Genomic DNA, 10,009 nt, shown 5'->3' on the forward strand with positions numbered 1-10,009 from the left:
ATGTTATTACTTTATCTTTCTTTTTGTATTTTTGAAGATTGAGTTGTGATCTCATTTTATACAACCAAACACATGACCACTTCCTTAGTATTCCTTAAAAATTATGCTATTTTAATATTTTTCAAGAACCACTGTATGCCCACTGGTTAGAAAAGAAAATGCTGTATGATTCCAGTTAAGAAACATTTGTGTTTGGAAGGCTATTTTTAGGGAGCTCGTCTCTGCTGATCCGAACAGGTTGGCCCTTCCTGAACGTGCAGCAAATGCATGGAAGTCAGGAGGGCTGGATCTTGGTTCTGGGTCTGCTCGAATGTCCCTGTGGTCTTGGCCTCTGATTCCTCAGATGTGAAATGAATGGGTTGCAATAGGTGTTCCCTAGGGCCCAGTTCAATTCACAGATCCTCTGGTTCTCCTGCCATCATAGGGCTCTTTTAGTAGTTTTGGTTTACGGTACTGGTAGAATCTTCTTTGTATTTCCTGGAAATCCTGTGTGTGACTTGAGGTGTGCAAGAAAGTGTTCAAAGCCCAAGGAGGCAGGGACAGCTCAGCAGGAGTGGAGCAGCACACTGAGGTCCGTGGCTGTTTCTAGGAGTGCCTCAAGCAGAAAGTGTGGAGGGCCAGCTCCGGACAGAGCCACAAGCACAGACCCACCTTAGAAAGCTCAGGCTCATCTTGTGGACGGAGCTGCCTTTGGAGGCCTTGCTGCTCTGTCTCTGTCAGGCTGCCCAGGGGTTATTGCTGAGCGGAGATCACTGGGGCCGCTCAAGCCTCTCACGAGGCACAGTGACCTTGATTTAAGGGGTGGTATCTCTCCCGGAGGTGGCTTCTTTCCTCAGGTCACTGTCAGTACTCTGGCCTCAGGCTCCCAGGGCAGCCTTTCTTTAGTGCTTCACATCCCTAAGATTTGGAGAAGCCTCACATCTGGAGCTGGGAACCCACATACTCGTCCTGGTAGGTGTTCTTTGGTGGCTAAAGACCCAGAGACCCTGGCAGCAGGGGCTCCTGTGGCTCTAGGTCCAGGAAACCTCTGTGTGGGCATTGGCAGAGGAGGCTGCAGAAGGGCACTGGTGCCCCTGAATGCCTGGAAGGCTGCTTGCTTCCTCAGCAGGGTGTGGGCAGTGCTGGCAGATGGCTGTGAGGAAAAGAGGCCATCTCTGGGTCCCAGCATGTGCTAGTTCCTCCTGCACATGGAGGTGAGGAAGGTGAGGCAGCTTGGGAACACACTGAATTTTATTTAACTCAGGTCCGTAAGATAGCCACTGTCGATACACCACCACCATCTGCTGTTAGTTTAGGGCAACTGCGAGGAGCCATTTGCACACCTGCATAATTGCTGGTGGGATTTTACACATCTTGTCATTCAGACGGTATTTGTTGAGAACCTGCTACGTACCGTCACGCACAGGGAAACAGTCATGATAAGACAAACATGGTTCTTGTCCATATGAAGTTTACATTCTGGAAATCTAGTCCTTGGGTCTGAAACCTGGCTGCACATTCCAATCACCTGAGGTACCTTTTCTGATTCCTGACCAGTGTCTCTGGGAGTGAGGTTGTGGAATCTGTGTTTTCAAAAATTCCCCAGCTAATTGAGCTGTCCACGCAGTGGAGTAGTCTGTGGTCCACTGGAACTACCGATCTAGTCCAGCTCCCTCACTATGCAGTTGGAATACTGAGGCCCCGAAAGGGAAGCACCACCTGGCGGGCAGGTTAGAGACACAGGTCCAGAACCCAGGTGTCCTGGCCACCACATCAGCTGCTCTTTTTAGGCACTCGGGCTTTCTGGATTTTATTTCCTTGACTTGTATTAGAGGATGTTAAAAGGTTATGGTAAAAACCTGTAAATGATGCAGTCCTGGCCCTCAGCTCAGGCTTACCACCATCGTGAGTGATTCAGTGCCCCTCTGCCATCTAAGGAGGAGAGCACGGGGGCAGAAAGAACAGTTTCTGCTTCAAGATAAGCAGGGAGGCCTCAGCAATAATGATCTCAGCACACCTGCTGTGTAGTTTCCATTTCAACTCTTTTTACTACACACACACACAAACACACACCTATATATATTATATATATAATATTTATTTTTATGTGTCTGAATAGAAATGAGGTTATGTTTGCTTTATATTTGCCGGTTTTCAAGTTGATTTTATAAGGCAGGTAGGTGTCATTATATTTGTTTTATAGACGAGGACCCTGAGTTCCAGGGAGACAGAACAGCACTCCCCCTGTCACCCTAATGGCGATGGCTGCCCAAGACTGGACTCCAGGCCTCCTGGTTTCTGGTCGCTGCAGCCAGCCTGAGGCTGGGACTCTGTGCTCTGCCTTTCAGGCGTTGGGGTCCTCAGCGGGCAGCTGTATGCCACAGGTGGGCATGATGGGCCCTTGGTGAGGAAGAGTGTCGAGGTTTACGATCCTGGAACAAACACCTGGAAGCAGGTGGCAGACATGAACATGTGCCGGCGCAATGCAGGTAATATGACTGCTCCCTCCTCTCCTTCCGGGGGAGGTTGTGGGTGTTTTCTCCCTGCAAACACTAGCTCTAAAAGAGAGGCAGAGGGGAGAGGCTCCCATGGCCTGGGGCTGAGCTTGTACCCTGAGTAGGGAGTGTCCATTTGCTGGGCAGGGGAGAGCTTGGAACCCACAAAGCTAGCCACGGGGCGCCTCACAGGGCCCCCTCTTAGATGCAGAGGGTTCCTTCCCTCCCAGTGAAGGACGATGACTTTCACTGCACATAGATGGACACAGACCCAGAAGAGCCTCTGGTTGCCATCTGTGCCCCCAGCCCAGTGGCTTTGTTGGGTAGCTAAGCATAGGGCTGTGTGGACAGTGTCAGACAATCATACTTGGTTCTATCTTTTCCTTGCCAGTGTCTGGCTATGAGAACCTCTCACCTCCCACCAGAAACCAATTTCCCTCCTTTCAAGGGTATCCATGAAAGGATTCGTGATCCATTCTCCGATAGGACCACTTTCCTTATTCCCTTCTTTGTATTTTCTGTCTCTCCTTCCTTTCCCTTCCCTTCCCCTTTTCCTTCCTGTAGGAATGATTTTCTTTAGAGTGTTTAGGTTTTTTATGCCTGGAGCCTGACACCCCTATTAAACCATTTCCTTTTAGAACTTTGCCCTATGGGTTGTGTCCTATGTTGGTATATCTTGCTTTATGCCTTCTTACTCTATCATAGTGTTGGCTTAGCCCAATTTCCCAGGCTGGAAATACAAGCAGGTGACTTTCAGGCAGACTTATTTCCTTTATACTCAAATTACCTGCTTGCTAAACCCATTTGCAGCTGACTTGTTGAAAGCGTAAACAAGAAAAAGAGGGGAGTTTATTAATTTGCTCATTGTCTAAGCCTGCTGTGATATAACCTGGCATTTGGCCTTGAGCCACACGAGTGAGGAGTTACAGAACCTTCAAGTAGCTAATTCAAGAAGTAGGTTTAGATGTAAATGCATGTGTATACACACATTCACATATAGATATTTCTATTTTTTATAACAAAAATGGAATCATACTGTAATACTGGTTTATAACCTGCCTTTTTAATCCACTTTACAATCTTTTATGAATATCTTATTATAACACTAAACATATTTACATAATATTATTCTAAATGGCTATAACATAATTTAAATAACCAAGCTACTATTGGACTTTTAGGTCATTTCCATCTTTTCTCTAAGTAATGCTTTGGTTATTATAAATAGTCTTTATAGCTAATTAATGCACACATTTAAAATTATTTCTTTAGAATAAAAGGCCAGAAGTGAAACTTTTGAATCAGAGGGAGTATATGTACTTTTGACACCACCCAGGAAGGTGATGCATTTTATACTCACCAGTATTTGAGAGTATGTTCACCAACACTGATAATTACTACTTTTTGAGCATCGTTAATCCCTGAGTCTAATTTTGAAAAAATACACAGTATATTGGACTACAACCTTTTAAATCTTGATGAGCAGTACTTACATTTTCCTACTCTTGAGTCCCTGCTACATGAGACCGTGCCTCCAAACCAGCTCACTCTGAGATCAGGGTGGGTAGGAAGCCTTTTCCCTGGGAACTGTATGTGGATTCAGACCCCAATTGTGTAAAGGGATCACAGACACAACCATTAGTGCCCCACAGTGTGGATAAAATGGTTTATCAGGGAACAGCTAACAAGCAGAGTAGTAGTGTACATGAAATCCCCTGAGTTGTCTCCTTCCACATGTAGCTCAGACTGGGCATGGGAGGCCTGCATGCACCAGTGGGCAATGCTGCAGTAGAATGGGGTCTGTACCTACAGTGCTCTGCCTATTCTTAGGGTCAAGGGCAGGGAACACCTGTGGGGCTATGTCGTCGTGAAAGCTCCCTCGTCAGAGACGTGACCTTGTTAGTAAGGGGGATCCTTAGATCCCAGTGGCTGTTGTGTGTTCCTCCGTTGAGCAAACTTAAACCCTAGGAGCCAATTGTCTGTTATTCTAGCAGGAAGGGGAGGAAGAACGCCTCCAGGGCCATCCAGACTTGTCTCTGGTCCATCCCCTTGCTGCTCCTGCTGTCATGCCTTCTCTGGCCTCTGTTTGATCCCCAGGGGTCTGTGCAGTGAATGGGCTCCTGTATGTGGTTGGAGGGGATGATGGATCCTGTAACCTGGCTTCGGTGGAGTACTACAATCCTGTCGCTGACAAGTGGACGCTGCTGCCAAGCAACATGAGCACAGGGCGGAGCTACGCAGGTCAGTGTGCTCCACCCCCATCCTGGGGCCCAGGTGGGGTGGGGCAGGTGGGGGCTAGGTTAGCTTGTTAACTTGGGGCTGAGTGCCTCCTTCAGGCATGGCAGATGATTGTCACATGTCACCACTCCTTCATTCTGCGCCCACGGCAGATACCCATAATTAGCACTCGTTTCCCCAGCGAAGCTGAATGTAGCCATAGAATTCTTCTTGACAGTGTTCCAGGGAGCCACTTCCGACTGATCTGAATTGTCATAAGAGGTTTTAGAATTTCATCGCCCTTCCTGATTTGTTTTGTGCTGGGCCCCTAGGTGGAATAAGATACAGTTCTTGCTTTCCGGAAATTAAATTGGAAAGATAAGACCTACCTACAAAAATAGGAAATACAAGATGATGTACATGTAAGTTCTAAATGAAATGTACAGCACAGGCTTTAGGACATGACATGTCAGGGAACACTTCCTGGAAGAGGTGGAGCCTGATTAAACTTTGAGGGTGGGTCACAGTCATAGAGGTAGCTGCCCTTTGCCAGCTGCCCACTCCCTGGGCCACAAAGCAGTCTGTTAGGTACAGTGTATACATACACTCTTATCTTTTCAACAACCCTGTGGTTGAATGAGACTCCATTCCATTTTATAGATGATGAAACGGAGGTTTGGAATGTTTAAGTAATCTGCCCAAGACCATGTGGCTAAAAAAATGTCAGGGTCAGAATTGAAACCCAGGTCTGAGTCCCAGGCCCATGCCTTTTGTGCTACTCTAGCTCAGGGTTGGGGGAAAAAGCATTCTAAGCAAGAGGCTGGAGGGAAGAAGGAGGAATGAGGTGGCTATAGAGGCTTATTCCTGGTGGGGTGTGTGATGGTTTTGATGAGGTGTGGGGGACAGGATCAGAGTCAGTGGGGCTGAGGTTGAGGGTCTATAGGGAGACAAGCAAACATAGATATCTATGAGGTATTGGTTTGGCCAAAAAGTTTGTTCGTTTTTTTCCCATAAGATGGCTCTAGTAGCAGTTAGTTGTCTTTAATATCATTTGAAACAATTTTGTTAGATTGTATTGTGACAGCTGTCATATCAGCGTGTAGTTTTAAAAAAACATCAAAACTGGGGAATTTTTGTGTAGCCATTTTATAATATTAATGGAAGAAAAAAAGCAACATTTTTGGCATGTTATGCTTTATTATTTCAAGAAAGGAAAAAACACAACTGAAACGCAAAAAAAGATGTGTGCAGTGTATGGAGAAGGTGCTGTGACTCATCGAACGTGTCAAAAGTGGTTTGCGAAGTTTTGTGCTGGAGATTTCTCGCTGGACAATGCTCCATGGCCGGATAGACGAGTTGAAGCTGATAGCAATCAAATCGAGACATTAACTGAGAACAAGCAATGTTATACCACGTGGGAGATAGCTGACATACTCAAAATACCCAAATCAAGCGCTGAAAATCATTTGCACCAACTTGGTTATGTAAATCGCTTTGATGTTTGGGTTCCACATAAATTAAGCGGGGGGAAAAAAACCCTTCTTGACCGTATTTCCGCGTGCGATTCTCTACTTAAACATAACGAAAACATTCTGTTTTTAAAACAAATAGTGATGGGCGATGAAAAGTGGATACTTACAATAATGTGTAACGGAAGAGATCATGGGGCAAGCGAAATGAATACCACCAACCACACCAAAGGCCGGTCTTCATCCAAAGAAGGTGATGTTGTGTATATGGTGGGATTGGAAGGGAGTCCTCTATTATGAGCTCTTTCTGGAAAACCAAACAATTAAGTCTAACAAGTACTGCTCCCAATTAGACCAACTGAAAGCAGCACTCGATGAAAAGCGTCCGGAATTAGTCAACACAAAATGCATAATCTTCCATCAGGATAACGCAAGACCGCATGTTTCTTTGGTGACCAAGTAAAAACTGTTACAGCTTGGCTGGGAAATTCCGATTCATCCGCTATATTCACCAGACATTGCACCTTCAGATTTCCATTTATTTAGGTCTTTACAAAATTCTCTTAATGGAAAAAATTCAATTCCCTGGAAGACTGTAAAAGGCACCTGGAGCAGTTCTTTGCTCAAAAGATACAAGGTTTTGGGAAGGTGGAATTATGCGGTTGCCTGAAAAATGTCAGAAGGTGGTGGAACAAAACGGTGAATACGTTGTTCAATAAAGTTCTTGGTAAAAATGAGAAATGTGTCTTTTATTTATACTTAGAAACTGAAGGAACTCTTTGGCCAACCCAAGAACTCAGCTCCTTGTATTTGGTTCTCCAGAAACTGGAAGAATTAGAGCTAACGTTTATTTGTTGAGCATGGACAATGTACCAGGCATCATCCTAAGTATTTATGACCATTATCATGTATAATCTCCGTCATGACTCCAATGGTACTCTTATTCCGTTTTCCATCTTGTTTGGATTTCAGTGCAAAGGAAGATTATGCCATGAGGGCTCAAAGGGGTTTGTATCGCATTCTGTCTGTGCAAGGCTTCAATTAATGAACTTATTTAAATTTGTTTTCTCATTTAGGATTTTTCTCAATTAAATAGAAAAGATTTTAGAGGCATTTTGGTCCTAGAGTGATTCTATTCTCATGGTTAATTATTAAAAACTAGCACTGTCATTTTCTCTCCAAAGCTGAAGTGGGAAGTACAGGGCATTTTCCTGTATGAGGCAGAGGCCAGTGAGCGATCCCACCTTGCCTCCACGTGAGCCTTAATGAGAGGGGAAGGTGCAGGTGTGAGTAGTTAGAATTTTGTATAAGTGCTGAATATTTCATGTCCATTTCTTTACTGTTTGCCCACCCCATAAGTAGGTGGGAAGGAGATGAGCAGAGGTGCGATTTGTGTTCAAACCCATTGACTGAGTGAATCTCTTTTCTTAGAATCTATGGATATGGCCTAAAATGCAAAGATTTATGGACAAAGTTATTTATTGGAGCAAAAAACTGAGAATTACTTAATGTCTGACATGAGGGAAATAGCTAAATAAGTTGTGGAATATTTATACAGTGGACGTGTTTTTAATATGAGAAGATGTTTGTGACAGACTGGTTGAGAAAAGGATGATGCAAAATGTATGTACCGCGTGAGCTCAGTCGAGCAGTCCTGGGTCTTGGGGGTTAGAGTAGCTCCTGCTTACAGAAATGGATACTGGAGTCACATCTGAATTTGAGTCCCAGCTCTGCCACTAGCCCTGGAACTCTGGGCAAGGTAGTCAGTCTGACCGAACCTCTGTTTTCTCATTTGTAAAATGAGAATAAAATCATATCAAGTCTCTTAGGGCTGTAGTGAGAATGAAACGTGATAATACGTGGAAAGCACTTAGCACAGTGCCTGCCTGGCAGGTAGAAACCACTCAGTCAATGATTGTGGTTATTATTAGTAAAGCCAGGAAATATTCCAAAAGAGCTAAGGGTGACTCTCTTTGTATGTAGGGATTAAAGTTCTTTTTCTTGGTGTTCTTCTGTGTTTTCCAAAATTTCCATAATGAGAATATTTTATTTTTAGAATCAGAAGAGGAAGTTTATATAAGAAGCAATACAGGAGGCTGCTTTGTAAAGACATGCTCCCTTGAGAAAGAGGAGCCTCAGGTGCAGGCAAGATGTTCTCAAGGTCAGGCAGCACACTTCTGGGTCTGAGGACTTGGGTTCTCCCCACTTCTAATCTTTTATGTCTGTGGCTTTATCCAGGAATTAACATGAAATGCATGTCTTAGCAGAATGTCACCACTGGGGTGTCCTGGGCTTTCTTTTAGCAACGGTCTCGCAATCTCATTTTCAACCAGAAGATTTGATAGTGGTGGTAATATGTTAAAATAAGGCTCCTAGTTACACCTTAACTATAACTTAGAATTTGGTTCAGCTGCAGGTACCAGAAAAACTGACAGATACTTGCTTAGATAAGGAAGTATCTTTTTTTGTATGTATGTATTTGTCCCAGGCAGAAAGGAGTCCAGGGCTGGCCTGGTGCCTCAGAGTGTCATCGAAGAATCAGGTTTCTCTTGTGTCTTCTGTTCTGCCAGCTTTATGAATAGCTGCTGCTGCTGCCCCTTGCACCTTGCGTGAGCTTCTTCCAGGCAGGACGAGGAAGAAAACCAAAGTTGCAGCACTGGCAGACTTGTAGTTAACAATCTCATGGGCCAGGATTGGGTCACATAGCACCTCCAGCTGCAAGGTAGTCTGGGAAGCTGACCTCATAACTTGCTGGTCTCTATAGCAGAGGACAGCAAGTAGAAGGGATGTTGGATGAATCAGCCTATAGTATCTGCTGCATAACTGTAACCCCTTACAAGCAAGATTTTAGGCTCATAAGTTAGCTATTGAGTATGGTTCAACCTGGCCAAAACAGTAACACATACAGACATGTCTAGACTGTTTATCCAAGTATAGAATTTAGCATTGGAGGGGTCTTTCAGTTAGAAAATATTGAATATATGGGAATGGAGCCTGAAGAGGTACATGGACTTGCCTGAAGCCACAATGCAGTTTGACTGGTGGCAGAGCTAGGATGGGAATTCAGTTGTTCTTGCTACCATGAAGTCAGTCTATTGTTCTTTCTACTTCATTTCAGTGTCTTCTAAAAGGAGACATGTATCACTCATCACTTCTCTTAAAGTGATACAGATCTAGAGCTGTGAGGTTTCCAGTGCGGGTGCCGAGTGTCATTACAGTGAGCACTGGGGTTGGGAAGGGGAGTCACTATGATATGATGTGAGTCGGTGTGACGATGCGGGGTGAGATCACTCACCTGTGGTGTTGAGGGACTGTGCTCTGTGTTTAACCATCGTGTGGAGACGTGGCTGTTAGAGCGGGAAACAGCCAGCTGCTGGCAGCCTGAGTCCACGGACCCTTCAGTGTTTGGGTACAAATCGTGCCCATTTCCCTTGGCTGTGGCTTGGGGTGTTGTGGGTCATGAACCCCTTGTGACCCTGAATAAGTTCGGAGAAGCTAAGATGGTAACTTTCTCCCCCTTTCGTCTTAGGTGTTGCTGTGATTCACAAGCCCTTGTGACCCCAACTCCCGCTGCCAGGAGGTGGAGGAAGGGAGGGGTGCTGCCTGTGACTTGGCACAGTGGGACCACGCTGGCTGGGTGCCACTCGCTGCCGGAGTCTGCAGAGGAGCGGGGACCGCCCTCCTCCAACTTGGCAGTGTCGTCAGGGTGGGAAGACAGTGACCCACCTCCTGCTCCCGCAAGGTGTTTCGTCCTCTGCCCTGAGCAGTGGGCTCCTGATAGCTCCGGCTGCACCTTTGAACATTCTTTTGTGTGTTTCTACAGGGACATCAGAGAACCTGGAACCTGTG

At 45.4% G+C, this 10,009-nt stretch overlaps 1 protein-coding gene across 1 annotated transcript in view; it reads left to right on the top strand.

The window, feature by feature from the left end:
• KLHL3 (kelch like family member 3) overlaps positions 1-9,718 on the top strand; it is a gene marked incomplete at its 3' end in the record, with an annotated part of 108,180 nt that extends 98,462 nt beyond the window's left edge. The window contains exons 13-15 of the mRNA XM_082834970.1: positions 2,328-2,468; positions 4,572-4,715; positions 9,690-9,718. Coding sequence (XP_082691096.1) covers positions 2,328-2,468; positions 4,572-4,715; positions 9,690-9,718 — 314 coding nt within the window. The remainder of the gene's footprint in view (positions 1-2,327; positions 2,469-4,571; positions 4,716-9,689) is intronic.
• Positions 9,719-10,009: the final 291 nt, after the last annotated feature.

This window comes from Leucopleurus acutus (genome assembly GCF_964270905.1).
Source record: "Leucopleurus acutus genome assembly, chromosome: 3".
Lineage (NCBI taxonomy): Eukaryota > Metazoa > Chordata > Mammalia > Artiodactyla > Delphinidae > Leucopleurus > Leucopleurus acutus.